The following is an 18,458-nucleotide window of genomic DNA, read 5'->3' as shown; positions in this document are numbered from 1 at the left end:
AGTGCACAGGAGGCCTCTTATGGTGGCGCAGAAGGGAGCGATTCGTGCCATGTCTTTTGCCAGGCGCCTGGATCATACCAAGTGCCTGTTTGTGCAGTGGAGCATTCTCCCCCTGCAACATCTATACGTCTATAGAATCGTGGAAATCTATACAAGACGTGGTGTCGGTCACTCCTTCTACTTTTCAGAGCACATGACAAGGAGGGGGACACGTCAGATCGTCCCTAGGCCAAATTCAGAACTCTTCAAGAGATCTATGAACTACCTCGCTCCATTAATTGTTAATAACGTTAGTGATTTGATATGTCCAGTGGAAATGTGTAATGTCAGACTGTTATTGTTGAGTGATTTCTTTGATACCGTGAAGACTCTGATGATGTCGAAATATGTGGGATAAGTGTGTATGAATAAATAGATGAAAGGGGAAGGGGTCCAAACAGCCAATAAGGCTCGAGATTCCCAGAGTCTCTCAAATATGTTATAATATTGAGATGAATAAATTATATTATTATTATTATTATTATTATTATTTGACAAATATCTGACAAGGGAACGTTATACATTTAATAGCTTGGATTGGCTTGAAATTTTCACCAAATATTCTTTACAATGTATAAAAACCCTGTGCCAAGGGTTTTTTCCTACAGCGCCCTAGTTTAATAGTTATAATTAATTAAATTTTCCCATAGAAAATTCATATTGAGAGAGCACTGCGCGCGCGTCTGTGTGAGTGAGTAGTGGTGAGCAGTTCTTTGCCCGTGCGCTCGCTCTTACCACTACTCACTCACACAGACGCGCGCGCAGTGCTCTCTCAATATGAATTTTCTATGGGAAAATTTAATTAATTATAACTATTAAACTAGGGCGCTGTAGGAAAAAACCCTTGGCACAGGGTTTTTATACATTGTAAAGAATATTTGGTGAAAATTTCAAGCCAATCCAAGCTATTAAATGTATAACGTTCCCTTGTGAGAAAAATAACTAACATTCTGCTTGCAGTGGGGTGAACAATTTTTTAATCATCCCTATCACTCTCCTCTTGCGCATCAGTTGCACAAAAATTAAAATCATAAAAAATTATAAACTTAACCAATATGGAAAACTTTACATTCACAATAAAAACTACGCAAAATATATTGACACGTATTTCCTCTCCCATTTCCTTTTGCGTCAACAAAATTGAAAACTTCGAGCCGGATCCAATTGGAAATTCTTTAGTTTAACCAAACTTATTTGTTTCTAGTTACGTAGAATCAGCACCGGATCCAACATTACTGCTAAACAGCCAGTATAAGACATTTGAATTTCTGTTATACAACTAAAAAATCTCAGTTCAATTGGATCCGGCTGTAATAGTACTTTAAACAGGACATTCTAGACAGAACTGTCAATATCAATAAACCCTGAAAACGCTAATTCATGTTAAGAACCACTAGATATTGTTAATTTTGAATAAAATTAAATATATAAGTATAATATAACATTTTGGCGACGAGGATTTCAATTGAATTTCACTTTAGATCTCTTGCACGACAGACGATCGTGCACAATCCAAATCTAAATCGATCAAGATTGTTTGACACGTATTTCCTCTCCCATTTTCATTTGCGAAAATGTAGTTTAAACGGAATACTTCCGTTAATATAAACCTTCAAAACTGTAAGGTTATACATAAATATTTCATAGATCGCATAACAGCCTCCAAACGGAAGTTGTGATCCAACTATATAACTGCCAAAATGGCAAATCTTTGATTTTCTTTACAGATACTCCGATAAAACATAATTACGGCAAGTTTTTCCATTTACATTTCATTTTGAAATTGAAAACTAAAATTGGAAATAAATTATATTTTTTAGATCTCTAGGGCTTTCATTGTTTTCATTTGATTTCTTATCTTGTTTGATTGAATAAATACTAAAAACTATTGTCTATGACTCACTTAAAGATGCTTGTTGGTACAGTCTTGTTCAGACAACTTAAAATCGGTTGTTCTCAGCTTGGCTTGATGAGGTTGATGAGTGATGTTGAAGTAGTACGTTGTGTGTGATCACGAGTCCTTTGAGGTGCTTTCAAATATCTCCTCCAGATGTTCAACACCCATATTGATTGGTAAAAAGCTTCTGCGTTCAAGTTTATGTTACAGATTTCTATAAATAAATGAAAAGAAAAGTTTTAATATATTTGTAAAGAAAAACAAAACTTCAAATCAATTAGACAAGTCAATTAATATAAAATAAAACCCATCTTTGGATTGAATTTTACATTTAAGAAGGAATTGCGTGGAGCCTTTAAAATAGTATAAAATGAAAATTTATAAGAAAAAAGTGAGGTTAAGAAATGAAATTAAAAGCGAAGAAACTCAATATTATACCCTTCCTTTTTTTCTGTATCAAAAAGGACAAATCTAATATTAAAATAAATAGAAGAGGAATCTAACATTAAATAAATATTATAATATAGAAAAAATAATCTTCAGTCTTTTAGTTAAGCCACAAAATTGAGTAATGGCGTCACTTGTCTTTGCATTTGTTTCAATGCAATCTTATGACAAATTCCACAGAAACATTAACTTGAAAAAATTTAGAACTTTCCAGATAATTTTGAGTCAATTTTCCGTTAAAATGGATCTTTTGTTGCCCTGCAAACTTGCAAAATGGCGTGGCTTGGTTCAATATTTTTTTCCAACACGCTTTTTTTATACAAATAATGTTGAAATCCACATGAAAAAAAACTGAAATGTATAAAAAAAGCAGTCTACGTAAATAACCTATAGTTCAAAATTATTGCAACATTTCTTAATAGGCAGATGTACGTTGTTCAAGCTAAATTTGCAAATTTTTTTTTAATTGCGTACATTCGTTAAACGATCACAAATTGATAAAAATTTAATTATTTTCTTGTTTATAAACCATTTCTTGCCCCTCAAAAAATTACTTAAAGTTTTCACATCTTGGCCATTTTTTGTTTCTATGGTGTTTCCAAAATTTTTGGATCATCAATTTCGGGAAGAAACTTTTTATGTATTAAAATAGCCAATAAAATCACTAATTTTTTTTGCAAAAAAGTATTTTAACGTACATATAATAAAGGAATGAAACAAAGAAAATAGATCAAAAATAGAAAGAAAACTCACCATAGATGGGAACGTTGTGAAATTTTCCTTCTCAATCGACGCCCGGCAGCCATCTTGCCGTCCACGCTATGCGTAAATTTTTCCACACCCCACGCCGACTTTTGGCGGAGAATTTCAGCATTTTCCTTTGCAGAAAATCATTGCTGGTTGTTTAATTTTCACGGAAAACTCGCCGGAAGACTGAGAAAATGCCTTAAAAAGGGCATTTTTCGTTTTTTCTGCAGCATTCAGCAATAGCGTCACTTTTTAATCAAATCTTTTTGCCCAAATTGTGGCATTTTCTTGATTTTTCTTCACTTTTCACTCTTAATTCAACTTTATGTACTTTTTGGTTACATTTTGTGTAGTTTTCTTGGCCTTTTGGCCATTATTAAAATGAGAAAATTCACATTTTTCTTTTTGCTACGGAGACCACTGCACTGTCTGAGCCGGCTGGGCGAAATGAAAGGCCGAAGCAACGTTGCTACGTCTTTTATAGCCACCGAGGGAGAGACTCTCTGCATCTCCTTCACTCCACTATTTCCATTTCTTTCCTTTCACCGAAGCTCACCCGAAACCTCAACGAATAGCATAATCGACGCACGATGTAGCTCATCGATGTTGCCATCATGCAGCATAAGTTGCTTCTCTGCCATCTTTACTTTGCGATGTTTTCAAAAATTCAAATAAATAACGACTTTTTGGGGAATTTCCACATGAAAAAGGACAAAAGGATTAACAAAAAATTCCCAGAAGCAATTAAATTCTCTTTGACTTTATTTTTTCCAGAGAAAAAATCATAAAAATTGCATTTTTCCAATAAATTCAAATAAATTTTCAACACAATTGGCAAATTTTTAAGTACGCTTTAGCATTTAATTTCTCTTTATAAGTAATATAAATTAATTAAATACCTTATGTGTACTTAAGTAAGTTTTGGGGGTGGATAAAATTTACACTCCTTTTGCGGAAATACTAAAGAAAAATTCTTTTTTCTCTTCAATTTTTAAATGAAAATTATGTTGAAGAAAAACTCAAACGAACCTCTTTTCTTCCCTTTTTTGTAGTTATTTAGTTATTAAATTTAATATGAACGAATTGCAGGAGGCACGGTGTCACATTCCGAACTCAGCGTATTATCAATCACGGCCCGATACTTGATTGTCACCTTCCCGGTCTCCGGATCGCACCACGTGAGCGTATGTTTGCGCCAATGTTCCTCCATGGGCTTCTTCTGTTGTCCCTCGAGGGGTTTGCTGTAGTCCTGCAGAGGAAAAAATCGCGAATTTTAGTTTAAATCCCATTAAAATAAAAAATTAAGCATCTCCAGCTTCTCTTTCAATGTAAACTCGCGCGATTTTACAAGAGAAGATGTATTGTAATTGATAAAAGCCATAAAAGCGATGATTTTGTGTAAAAATGTGCTTAAAAATCGTTTAAAGACAAATTAAATGTTTTATGATTGTTTTAATTGCCATATGATTGGTAAATAATGAAATATAAATTAATAAGAAGAAGAATACGTGCATCTGAGGCTTTGATTGGCTGATATATTCCGCTAAAGCATTTTAATTGGCTACCGCACTCTTTTAGGGTAAAGCGTGGGTGCAAAGTTAATTAAAACAGAATATTAATTGAGAAATATTTAAAAGAAAAACTCAAAGGCGAATCTTAAGAAAAGAATAACGTAAAACGTGATAAATTGGATCAGTTCGCTACAAACATTAATCTTTTTTACCAATTTTAACTTAAAAGAAATTCTGGGAAAGTTTAAACTAGTCGCCATTTTGTTTCTAACCTCAAATCTTCAAAATAAAATGAATAATTTGTATTGAAATCACTTTTAGGGGATTCTCTCAGGACATAAATTAACCTAAAATATTCATTCTAAACTTTTAAATTAATCGAAAGGAAAGATTTCCTTGTTTAAAAAAAAAATAAACTTCCGGAAAAAGGAATTTTGACTCTATAGTCTCTCTATTTAGACTCTATAATCGGGCATCAGAAAGGTTTTCTCATAGTTTTTAGCATATTCCCTAAATGATAATTATGCAAAATTGAAATAATAAAAACTTGTAAAATTCATTGAAGATCTTCTACTATTAAACTCCCGGAAAATTGATTTTCTTCTCTACCGAATATCCTGATCAGGGTTCTATCAAACTTTCAGCATAATTCTAGTATTAAAACTAATAAAACAAATCCTAGCAATTGAATAAATTTTTCAAAGTATTTTTAGGTTATGATTATTTGGTTCCCGGAACATACTAAACAACTACCGGAAGAAACAGAAAACGTTCAAAAAAAATTTAAAATCTTTAAATATTATACAAAAATATTAATCTTTTTGCAAAATACTCCTTTTATCAATGAAGCGTTAATCTTGGATTGAGAAAAAGATTATCCGGAAAGATATTTATGGAACCCAGAACTTGTGAAGGAAGTCAGAAATTTATGACTTTATTAAGTTATTCATTTTTTCATAGATAAATTAAGAAGATTAAGAAGTTTTTCATACAAATAGAGAAAGATTTTTACAAAATCTCATCCACTAAATCTCAACTAGATTTCAACAAATTATTAGTTCAAGACTGATTTTGAAAAATATAGGTTATGAAACAAAAAGAACGCTTTGTCAAGAAGCCAAAAAATTCAATTATAGAGCACAGAAAAGCAAAAGAAACTTCCCTTGTTATCTTACAAAAATTATTTTCCTAACAATTCAATCTCTTCTAGTCACAAAAAAATCTCAGAAAATCCTCATTTATCCCATCTCATGTCAATTTGACTGATTACTTCAAAAAACTTCGAAAGAATCACAGCTAATTCGTGTTCCAGCATTGAGTTCTGCTAAAAATATCCCTAAAAAATCATTTTCTCGATGTTTTGTAGTAATTTGGGCGAAGGAAAAAGCAAAAAGAAGCTTTTCTAAATTTTATTATTTTTTTTATTATTGTCGTTGGTGTGCAAAGCAGAAAGGAGAAATATGTAAAATAAATATAATAGCAATTCCAGATAAAACAGCTGGATTTTAGCGTGGCTTCCTTGACGTAGTTCTTGACTAAACAGTAAAACAACATTCGACAGAGAGAATTTGGCCGACAGTCTTTTAATTTAGATGAGAAGAAGAATACACACAGAAAAATTTTTCGCATTTTGTGAATGCGAGTGAAATGGTTCGCAGTTTCAATGTGCGAGCCTCAGGTAGACTCGCACATTACTATTACGAGTCTATGGTAGATAGTTTCTTTCTCACTAACATTTGACAGGTTTTTTTTGACAAGCTCCTTGTTTATTTTCAATTTGCCCGTTACCGCAATGCCTCATCTAAAGAACACTGACACGATTTTCTAGAGACGTGGTATATGAGATATTCAGTCCAGAAAACGTTTTTACACGTTTTTTTTTCTGGTTTTCCTGCAACAAAAAAGCATTTTCATCATACACGTATGATTTTGGGTCATTTTATAAAAGATGTTACACCATTGAAAGATTAACTTCTGCAAAAAGATTTCGTGACGACATGTCATAGGATAATCCATACCTTTTTCTCTTTTCGTCATTGAATAAATTCTTAATATATCGAATTATTTACAAAATTTTGCAAATTTTTTTTTGTTATAATTACAAAAAAAACCCAAAAATTATTTATAGAAAATTAAATTAAGCTGTTTTACGAAATCTTATGTCGCAAAGTGCTACTTTAAAATAACACGAGCTACTTTAGAAAGGATTTTCAGTCGGGATTTCGCCCTCAAATTCTTTTGAACGCCATCTTGCATACCAAACTATCCTTGATTCTACAAAATAGGGCTTTATAACGTTTCATAAGATCTATATTTTCCTAAATTAAAATAAATAAATTAATAATTAAAATAAAAAAATAATATTCGCGTGAAAAACAAGTTTATGGTTATGGGAAATGTGAGAAACATCATCCAAAAAGCGTGGTTGTAAAATAAAATATTTATTTTACATTACATTTGTTGGAAAAAAGTTAGGATAAAATGGCGGCCATTTTTGAATTGCTTAAAAATTTTTATCTAAAATTGATCAACGTAACCATATTAATATACTTTCATATTTTACCATTAAGCTTATAATAAGCTTTAATATTTATGATCGGACATTTCGGTTTAGGATTGTTCGTCCGATTGACTTAAATTTTATTTTATAAAGTTAAATTAATGTCTTATGAAACATTATCAAGTTAAATTAGTTTTTGACGATATTTTTTAAATATCCTTTCTAAAGTAGTTCAAGTTATCTTAAAGTAACCCTGCGACGTAAGATTTTGTAATACAGCCTTATTTAAGGGTCTATTAATTAACTTTTGTTTTTTTTTTAATTATAAAAAATAATTCAAACTTTGAAAGTCATTATGAAATTATTTAATGACGAAAAAAGAAAAAAGTATGGATTATCCTACGACATATCGTCATGAAATTCTGTTGCAGAAATTATATTTTCTATGGTTGTGACGCGTTGTGACATCCTTTAAAAAATATGCGAAAATTTATGTTTTCGAGAAGAAATTTTATTTTTGTGGACCTTTATATGAGATCAGATAATGATTTTTGGTGTTTTAATAGTTTTTCCAGATGAAAAATTAACAAAATAAAAATCATGTGTAAAATTGGTGATTCCGCCCGATTTCCGCGCGGCGCTAGTGTTTGTGAAAGAAACCTTTTAAATGTATTTTCTGCTATAACATTTGCTTTCTTCTCGTCAATTTTATCAATTAATATTGTATTTTTATTTATCTATTTTGGGCAAATAATGCTATTTATGGAAGAAATATTGCTTTTAAATTGGTGTAAGTGATTGAGCAAATCAGTATTTATAGAATTCAATGTTCAATTTCGGTCCAATAAATGTGAAAATTTTCGAGAAATAGTGCGAATGAGTGCGAGTGAAATATTCGTATTTTGTCTATGCGAGTGGCCCACTCGCAAAAATTGACGATTTGACTGCCACTTCTTGTCATTTTTTTTCTGTGTGTATTAAAGCGAATAATTAGGAAAAATAAAAAGTCTTAAAGGAATATTTTGGGGGAGAAATTTTGAATTTCTAGAGATAAATCTTTAATTTTCAGAGCTAGAAGAAAAGTTTCTTAAACCTAGATTTTCAATTTTTATAGCATGAAGAAGAATTTCATTGTCTAAATGAGCATCTTCAGAGCCTAGATTAAAAATATTCAAGACTTACTTAAATAATTTCTTGATCTGAATTTTTATTTTTCAAAGTCTAAAGTTAAATACAGTGGGGATCCGTAGTAAATATTTAATCGGTTCTGTTCCGGAATGTTTACTACGGGCCAAAATCTAAACTGGTGGATAAATATCCAAAATATTTATGCAGGCCTCTTCTGTAAGATCAACAAAGTGATCTTAGGTACAAAAATATTATTTATTTAGCTAAATAATATTAAAAAAGCGCTAAAATTGAAATTGAGGGGTGGCTCGTAGTAAACATCTCGGAAACAGTGCACAAAAAAGGTAATTATTGACATTTTCCTCTGAATTAACTCACTGTGGCCCCTTCCTAGACTTCCTTAGAAGTTTCTTTTTATCACAAAACTAAACTTTAAGGCATTTTTCACAATAATTTTAACAAATTTTGTAGTCGATCAAATTGAACACAAAAACACAAGTCAAACTTCATTTTGGAAATCCGATCAGCTAACAAATCGTTTCGATATATTCCGAAGCATCCCGATGAATTCCGAAGTATCGATATATCGAATACGTCTTCCCACTAGAGGTAAAAAATCTTTTGATCAGTAAATTTTTTCATTTGTCAGAAGAATATTCTTATTTGGTCAGGAGAATTTGTCTCTTTTTTAATGAAATTATAAATAAAAAATTTTTGAAAAAGTTAGGTATCATCAAAATGCAGATTTACTCAGCATGAATCTAATTAAATTTAATTTTTGGGAATCTCAGCACTAAATCTCAATTTCTGTGAAACCCTAGAGCTTTATCGGTTAATTCTTACTCCTACTTTCCCTGGGTGTCTTCAAAATGGTTTCAAACCGTAATTTCACATTATTCTTTGTTAACTCCAGATCTATAATAGCTAGAGGCTTGATATTTGAATATGTCATTCACAAAAAAACAAGGTTTGAAAATTTATGAAACTTTTTGGAATTCTCATTCAGTTTACGAAAAAATTCCAAATTTCCAAATTTTTTTATTACAGCATAAAAGATAATTAAAATATAATTAAATAATTAAATAATTATAATTAAATAATTAAATAATTAATTAATTAATTGATAATTAAATAAAATAAAAATATTGTTCTTTTAAACTAGGAATTGACGATGTAATATTCAAAAATTACATAATTTTTCAAATTCACAGATTAATTATCATTTTTTTTTTATTTTTAGATATTTTGTGGAAACGTATTTTTTATCAATTTTTAAAATACAATATTTGCTTTTAAATTAATTATTTTCTCAATACAATTTTTTTATTCCTCATATTTTTTCTATTTAGCTCCGAAATTAGGTTTTGTAACATTTACAAATAATAAAATTTTATTCACGTTTCTCATGTGAAAAAAAATAATCATGACATTTTTTTTCATTCCATCTCACTCCCACTAATGTATTTTCCTATCTTTCGTCTTTCTCTCACGTATGTTTCCGACATCATTCTTTCCTGACATGAGATTCGTGAATAGGACCATAAAAATATTTTTTTTAAAACTACAGCGCCATATAATTTGAGATTAAAAATGTGAAAAATGAGAATTTAAAACTTTCTCCTATAATACACCCACAATTTTCTTTATTCAGTAGTAAATAAGAATTTTAAGCGACTTTATTACGAAAATTCTTGAAAAATTGCCCCTTCCTCCTCCAATATCAGAAAATGTCTCAAAATTTTATGAAAAAACATTTTTGAAAAAATTTACAATATTTATAAATAGGTAATTTTTCCCTATATATCGATTTTTAGGTTCGATATATGGAAATCGCAAACTATCGTTTCTTGCAATGTTTAAAGCGGATCAGTGGTCACACAATGTTTACTTCGAGCCAACCGAGCTCGGTTTCAATTATGTTTACTACGGGCCATATTTACTTCGAGCCATGTTTATTACGGATCCCCACTGTAGCTGGACCTGAATTCATAAAGTTCTGAAAATATAAGCTCTCTGCCTGAATTTTAAATTTTTAGACTTTCAAAATGAATTTTTGGGACTAAAAGTTCAGTTGAAATTCTTAATTTTCAATTTTTAGAACCTTAACCCTTGGAATGCGGAGCGGGGTCGTTGAACGACCCCAGCCCTATATTTCGTACTATAACTTAATAAATATAAAAGTTAGCGTTCCCATCTTTTGGAAATAAGTTCCTTGGTTATCTGAGGAGGTTGTGTAAAAATTTCAGCTCAATCCGACCACCACAAGAAAAGTTATTAAAAAAATGTAGAAGAAGGGAATTCAAAAATTGGTGTAACGGTCATGCTGCGGAAAATTTTTTAGAGCATAAACAACATAAAACATAATTAGAAGCATGTAAATGTGCAAAACAATAAAGAATATTCGAGAAATATTGCCATTTATCACGTTGCGGGAAGTTAGGGGAATGTGGGGAAGAGTGAAAAAAAAATTGCAGTTTCTTGGCAAATTTCTCAAAAAGAAATTGTGAAAAATGAGTGAAAAATGTTTTTCCCTAATATCTCCTTCTAAGTATTTTAGGGCGGCGAATTTGTGGTGCAGGGTGCAAGAGGACTATATAAGGAATCTATAGGCACTAACCCGACAACTCCAGGTTGTATAGTTTGGGAGAAAATTGGCCTTCTTTTTGGGGTCGCTCAACGACCCCACCTTCGCATTCTACGTAACTACCAAGGCCTCCGCATTCCAAAGGTTAAGAAGACTTTCTAATAAAGAAGTATTTTTAGAACGAAATTTTCCTAATTTTTAGCACTTCAAATGAATTTTCTAGACCAGAGAGGAGAATTTCTGGGCCTGAAATAAAATTTTTTAAGTCTTAAGTACTTTCGACATGAGTTTTCAGCTTTGAGTATCTGAAAAATTCTTGATTTTGTATTTTTTTTTAATTTCAGAATTTGCTGAAGTTTCAATTTTTACAGTCAAAAGGAAAATCATCTGAGTCCTAAAAAGTTTAGGACTCAGATATAAATTAAAAATCCAGGCCCAATATTTGTTGTTCAGGTTCCTAAACTTTTTAGGAATTTGAAATTCAATGCCTGAAAAACTTCTTGATCTGAATTTGAAATTTTCAGAGCCTGAAACAAATTTTCTAAGTCTTTAGTATTGCCGAACCTGAATTTTCAGTTCTAAGTGTGTGGAGAAGTCGGAAAAGTTTCTTCTAGATCTAAATAAAATTCCTTAATTATTTTTTTTTTAATTTTCAGACTCAGCTGAATTTTTCTGTTTTTAAAGTCTTAAGAAAAGTTTCTGAGCCTTAAATTTACGTATAAACATCAGAAAAAAATTCTAGGACTGCATTGAAACTTTTCATTCCTTGACAATGTATTTCTGAACATAAATTTTAAAATTCACAGCCTGAATAGTTTCTGAATCTGAATTCAGTATTTCTTAGACTCTCAAGAATTTCTAGGTCTAAATTCAAATTTTTAAGGGTCTGAATAATTTCTGGTTCTGATTTTTAGTTTTCAGAGTGCCCGAGGAAAAGTTTCTGGACCTGATGAATACTTGGGCTTTTCATTGATTTTCAGAATCTCAAGAAGAATTTCTGGTCCTGAATTTCTAGATTTTGCATCCAAAAGAAAAACTTTATGTGTCTTAAATTTAAGTTTAGGGACCTGAACAAATATTTCTGAGTCAGAACTTTAATCTTTCTCAGAAAAAAAAGTTTCTAAGTTTTAATTTAATAAAATTTAAATAAAAAGGATCTGAACAAATATTTCTGGACCTAAATTCTAATTTTTCAATGCTTAAGGGAAAGGTCGAGCCCTAAATTATTAATTTTTTGACCCGAAGAACATTTTCTGGGTCTGAAAAATCAATTTTCAGGACTTAAAGAACAATTTCATTGCCTGAATTTCCCCATTTCTGGGCCTGAATCACCTGAATGGAAGATTCTAAGACAAAATTTCAATTTTTCAGTCTCACACAAGGATGTTTTTTCCCTTTATTTCAACTCAATTTACTTACTTTTCACGCAACGAGCATACAGCGAAACGAATCTTCTTATTTTCTCTTTAAAAAATATTTTATTTTCTTCCAAAGAAATGTCGTTAAAAGTAAATAATTTAGAGAGTAGAAAAAAAAACTTTTTGTCAGGTAGCTCTGTGTAAATTAGGGTAATATGCGAGGTCACTAAAAGCAAATCCTCCCATAAAGTCATTAAAAGGCAATAAAGGCAACAATTTCAGGTACATTTTCCATCTTCTTCTTGGAATTTTTTGCATTTTTGGAAATTTCCAAACTCCCCCCCAAAAAAAAAAGAAGAAAAGATTTTTCATGCAGAAAAAGGAAAGAATAAACTTACGTATTCATCAATACGCGTCTTAAAGTCCTCCCTGGCGTGCGCCCCACGAGATTCTTTCCTATTTTCCGCCGCAACAATCGTCATTTGGGCATTAAGAAGCAAATTCTGCAGCTCAAGCGTCTCCACGAGGTCCGAATTCCAAATTAGCGATCTATCAAACACCTTCACATCCTTGAAGGATTTGTACACATCAGCCATCTTCCGGACACCCTCCTGGAGGGTTTGTGACTCCCGGAAGACAGCAGCATGCGTGTGCATTGTCTTCTGCATGTTCAAGCGCAACGTTGCCGTCGGGATGGCCCCATTGGCATTCCGCAAATTGTCCAAATTCGCCACGGAAGCCTCTCCGGAAGTCTGAAAAGGAATTTTCATTTAATCAAAGGCTTCCGGAGACACCTTTGCTTAACTCACAGCCTTGAGATCTGGAACACGATCACCTGGCTTATTCTCAGCTGCTATCGTCTTGGCACACGCCCTACCAAACACAACCAAATCCAGCAGGGAATTAGCTCCCAATCTATTAGCACCGTGTACGGATGAACAGCCAGATTCCCCGGCAGCGTACAATCCAGGAACGATCTGTGATAAGAAGTTTATTTTTTTTACTCAATCAGCAAGAAGAGAATCCGCGCTGTCTTATCGCGCAATTAAAAAACAAAAAAAAGACTCTCAATCCCTGCGCAAAATTGATAAGATTCGCAATTAGGCTAATTATATCATTGCTTTACTCATCAAAAGTATTCCGTAATGAGGTAAAAATTCATCGAGAATTTTAGAAATTAAAATTGAATAAAGGAGTTGATGGCAGAATGTATGAAGGATGATCCTCTATCGCAGAACAATTTTAACCCATCTCATCTTGTAGGGGAACATAAAAAATAGAAGAATCGCGAGAGAAACTCCCCAATATCCACTGGGATCACATAGAAAAGTGCAGTGAAAGTACAGTCCGGGAAAACATAACCTCAATTTTGGAACACCACAAAAAAAATTCAACAACGAGAAGTCCGGAAAGACAAAAGTTGTAAAGCAAAAATCATTCAAATCTTCATCCGGGTAGGCAGGAAAGGTTGGGAAGGTTATAAAGAAGCTCAAGAGGTCCCGATGCCACGCTGGTCGAACATAATAAAGGTCTTCCTATTCATTTCAATGGTGTTCCAAAATTGAGGTTATGTTTTCCCGGACTGTACTTTCACTGCACTTTTCTATGTGATCCCAGTGGATATTGGGGAGTTTCTCTCGCGATTCTTCTATTTTTTATGTTCCCCTACAAGATGAGATGGGTTAAAATTGTTCTGCGATAGAGGATCATCCTTCATACATTCTGCCATCAACTCCTTTTCAATATTTTGTGTTACAAAATGAGAAGAAATTAACAAATAATTGGGAATTATTTTGATATAAATTCTTAAAGATTTCATTTTAAAATCATTTCAGCAGAGATTCTTACACAGAGAAAAATTATTTCTCATTCTCAAGTGTAAGTGAAACGACTCGCATTTTTACGCGTAAATCTTAATATATAAAGCTGAAAAGTTTGTTTGTCTGTGGCACATGAACTCCTCCGAAACGGCTGGGCCGATCTTGATGAAATTTGGTATGGGGGTAGAGGGGGTCAATACGAGTTGCAAGCGCTATATGGGATTCCGCCCCAACCCCCCTTTGTAGCGCCCCCACAGAAAAACTGATTTTTCCCATTTTCTACCTGCTGAAGGGTCAGATAACGGGATTTTTTTATTTTTAGAATTTTTCGGGGTACCGTATTATTCATCTCCCTACTAATATACGCCCCCCTTTTATAGCTTAAAATGGAGTTTGCTCACACGTGATTGGGGGCTCGGGTTGACTAGTAAATAATATGAGTAAAAGTTTTTCACCACGAATTTTTAAATTCTTTTAAATTTTTAAAATTTTGAATAGAAAATCATTTTTAAAACTTAATGAGGTTAATTCTGATGAAAAAAATCTTTTTTATTTCATTTCATGAAATTTTGGGAACATAAAAAGAGAAACAGAATAATTGAATTTTTACTGATGAAGTCGTTTGAATGTTTCCAAAATCTCATGAAAATGAAAACTGAAAAGTTATTTTTTATGATGAAGTCTTTTGAATATTTCCAAAATTTCATAAAATTTTGGTATAATTGATTCTTTTTTAATTTATAAAGTCGTTTGCATATAAAATAATATGAATAGGTAAATTTTTACTGATAAAATCACTCAAACATTTCCAAAATTTCGTGAAATTTTGAAAAAATAAATAAATTGAATTTTATTAATAAAGTTGTTTTAATATTTCAATAACTTCATGAAAGTTTAGAAATATTAAAAACGAAATAATAGATTTTTTTATTTATGAAGTCGTTTGAATATTCCAAAATTTCATGAAATTTTGGAAATATAAAAACTCAATATTTGACTTTTAATTGATAAAGTCATCTGAGTATATCCAAAATTTCATGAAATTTTGGAAATGTAAAGACTGAATAGTTCAATTTTTACTGATAAGATCGTTTGAAATTCAAATTCAAAGTTCCCTTTTTTCTCTTAGTTTTGTAAATCTTAGTACTAATAAAAAGCCTTTGTAATTCCTCTTCACTGTTCAATAAACCTTGGTAGAAGCAAATTCATGTGCAATTTCTTTAATTTGAGAAATATAGAAGTTTCTGTGAAATAAAGTTCTTTGAGCAAAAGGTGAAGGATTTTCTTATTGTTGGAGTGGAGAAAATGTCAATTAATGAAGAAACCTTAGAAATCCCAAGGAATCCAGAAAAAAGAGAAAGAGCAGCATTTTTCAAACATTTCTGGCCATTTTCGCCGGGTGAATTCATAATGATTCTCTTCTTATCTTCAAAGGTAACAAACATTTCCAAAATTTCTTGAAAATAAAAACTAAAAAGTTTATCTTTATTGATGAAATCGTTTAAATATTTCCAAAATTTCATGAAATTTTGGAAATGTAAAAATTGATTACTTGACTCTTAATTGAAGAAATCACTTGTTTATTTCCAAAATTTCATGAAATTTTGGTAATTAAAAAAAAACTAAATAACTTTTAGTGCCCTCATTTACCGGGAAACGTGGGATTTTGTATTTTATAACTGTTGATAACGGAAATGAGTAATTCTCAAAGAAAACTTTCAATTTTTAATTTGAAACTTTCATCGATTTCAGTGCCTCTACCCACGAATAGCTCAAATTCAGAAAACCTTTTCTATTTCACAGCAACTTAGTTTGTACATTTTTTGAATACACTTTTCTTCCCGGAAAGTGCCATAAGTGGCTGAAAGTTGTACATTCATCCTGCCCAATGCATCAGGAAGTTTCTAAGGAATTTAAGGAACATCCCTTTCAACACCCGGCTGATTTTTGATTTCCCCTTTGTGTCCAAATCTGTCCAATTAGAAAGTCCCCTATGGAATTGCATGAAGCATTTTTATAAACTCAGATTTTGTCCTGAAGATGACATGAAGGATCAGCCGAGTATTGAAAAGGAAGTTCCTAAGATCCCTTAGAAACTTCCTGATGCAATTTGCAGGATGAATGTTCAACTTTCAGCCACTTATGGCACTTTCCGGGAACATATCAAACCGTTCTGGGTGGAAAAGTGTACAAACTTCAAGTTGCTCTATTTAACCTCCCACAACAACAATTTACACCTCATAAAATCGACAAACGGGAAGTATTTTTCTCTGTGTATTACACGATTCATTCTTCCCAAAAAAAAAAACGAATAAAAATGAGATTTGAACTGACCTTATCGTTGCCATTGCCATCGGAGGTGAGAACTTGGCCCTTGTAGTTGGTTGGTACTCCACCCATGTTGTAGTGCACCGTTGGGATGACCGGAATGGGCTCTCGGGTCACGTCGACACCCGCAAAGATCATTGCAGTCTCCGAAATGCCCGGCAGGCGTGCGGCCAGCTGCTCTGGCGGCAGATGATGCAACTGCAGGTAGACGTGATCCTTCTCAGGACCCACCCCACGCCCCTCGCGAATTTCAATTGTCATTGAGCGCGAAACTACATCCCGACTGGCCAGATCCTTCGCCACGGGGGCATAGCGTTCCATGAAGCGCTCCCCTTCGGAATTCACGAGGTACCCACCCTCCCCGCGGCAGCCTTCAGTGATGAGGCACCCTGCGCCGTAAATCCCTGTTGGGTGGAACTGCACGAATTCGAGATCTTGCGATGGGAGCCCCATTCGAGCCACCATGGCTGTCCCATCGCCTGTGCACGTGTGTGCGGAAGTGCAGGAGAAGTAGGCACGTCCGTAGCCACCTGTGGCCAGGACGGTGTTCTTTGCGCGGAAGCGGTGAATTGTGCCATCTTCCAGGGAGAGCGCAATCACACCCACACACTCACCATCCTCCATGAGCAAGTCCAGGGCGAAGTATTCCACGAAGTAGTTGCAATTGTAGCTGAGCGACTGCCCGTAGAGGGTGTGCAGGAGGGAGTGACCCGTTCTGTCGGCTACGGCACAGCATCTGTGCGCTTGACCACCTTTGCCGAATTTGAGACTCTGCCCACCGAAGGCTCGCTGGTAGATCTTCCCTTCGGGCGTCCGGGAGAAGGGCATGCCGTAGTTCTCCAGCTCAATTACCGCTTTGGGGGCTTCGCGCGTCATGTAGTGAATCGCGTCCTGATCTCCGAGCCAATCTGACCCCTTCACTGTGTCGTACATGTGCCACTTCCAGTTGTCCTCCTCCATGTTCCCGAGGGCTGCATTAATCCCACCCTGAGCGGCGATTGTGTGACTCCGTGTTGGGAAGAGTTTCGTCACAACGGCCGTCTTGAAGCCCTCCGCAACGAGACCAAATGCCGCCCGGAGACCTGCTCCACCTGCCCCCACAACTACTGCATCGTACGTGTGATCAATCACTGGATATTCCTTGCTGATTGCCGTGGAATTAACCTGAAAAAACCAAAGCTTAATGATTTCCGGAAAAGCTTCCTTATTTGAGGTTAGTTTTCTGTGCTAAGAGAATCCCAGGAGCACCAGAATCTCTTCCTGACCTCAAACATCCTCTTCTTATTTATTTACCTTTGCTTCGGCATTCTTGTTTATGCTCCCATGAAGTTCCCTGGAGCTGCCACAGAGTAGTCTTGCCTACAAAGAACAACAACAAACCCCCCCTTTATTAATCACTGCTCTGTCATCTGGACCGCACAGGGCGCCCCCGCTTTCCGGGAATCACGCGCGAGAGAGAAAAATGTTACATAACGAGGTTATCGGCCCACCCACCTTTCTCGCGGCATTCTGACCAATTAGCGAAGGGAGGCGGAAAAGAGCACTCATGATGGAATCCTTTCGTCCGCACCAAGAGCTACGTGAAGAGGCTGCGTGTATGGAGGAGTTTTCACAGGGAAAAGCAAAATATTCTCAGGTGCAGGTTTTTTTGCACAACTTCAAACCACGTTGAAGTTTTTACGCGTAAATAACATCGAATGTCAGTCGTGTCAGATGGCGCCAAAATTTAAACATGGAAAAGTTCTATGACTTTCTCAGTTTTCCTCTTCTTTTGATATTTTCCATAGGAAAATGAATTTTTCATAAACAGCAGAATGTAAATTGATTGATTTACGTAAGAATTAGGAATAAATTACAAGGAAAACACGAGTAAACGTAAGAAAAAAGTAAAGTTTTATGCCCAGTTAGTTTTTCACAATTTTCCCGCATTCTTTGATTTGTTTGCTTAGAAAATGATTTTTTTCGATCCCAAAATCACAATACAACGTCAAATTAACGGATGGAATTGAAAAAAAATGTGAAACTAAATCAAGCTCGAATCAAGTTTTCCGAGTTTTCCTCAAACAAGTCAGACATGTCATAAGAAAATCTTAACGCAC

General features: G+C 33.8%; 1 protein-coding gene across 1 annotated transcript; it reads right to left on the bottom strand.

The window, feature by feature from the left end:
• Positions 1–3,874: 3,874 nt before the first annotated feature.
• LOC129794869 (succinate dehydrogenase [ubiquinone] flavoprotein subunit, mitochondrial) lies at positions 3,875–18,073 on the bottom strand. Its single transcript, XM_055835769.1, has 6 exons — positions 17,854–18,073; positions 17,653–17,718; positions 16,366–17,523; positions 13,021–13,188; positions 12,610–12,963; positions 3,875–4,379 (listed from the first exon to the last, which is right to left on the bottom strand). The coding sequence occupies exons 1-6, from the start codon at positions 17,905–17,907 to the stop codon at positions 4,200–4,202; spliced, it is 1,980 nt and encodes a 659-aa protein (XP_055691744.1). The 5' UTR covers positions 17,908–18,073; the 3' UTR covers positions 3,875–4,199.
• Between the last annotated feature and the right edge of the window lie 385 nt (positions 18,074–18,458).

Source organism: Lutzomyia longipalpis, chromosome 4 (genome assembly GCF_024334085.1).
Source record: "Lutzomyia longipalpis isolate SR_M1_2022 chromosome 4, ASM2433408v1".
In the NCBI taxonomy this organism is placed as follows: domain Eukaryota; kingdom Metazoa; phylum Arthropoda; class Insecta; order Diptera; family Psychodidae; genus Lutzomyia; species Lutzomyia longipalpis.
This window is presented reverse-complemented; position numbering and strand designations above follow the sequence as displayed.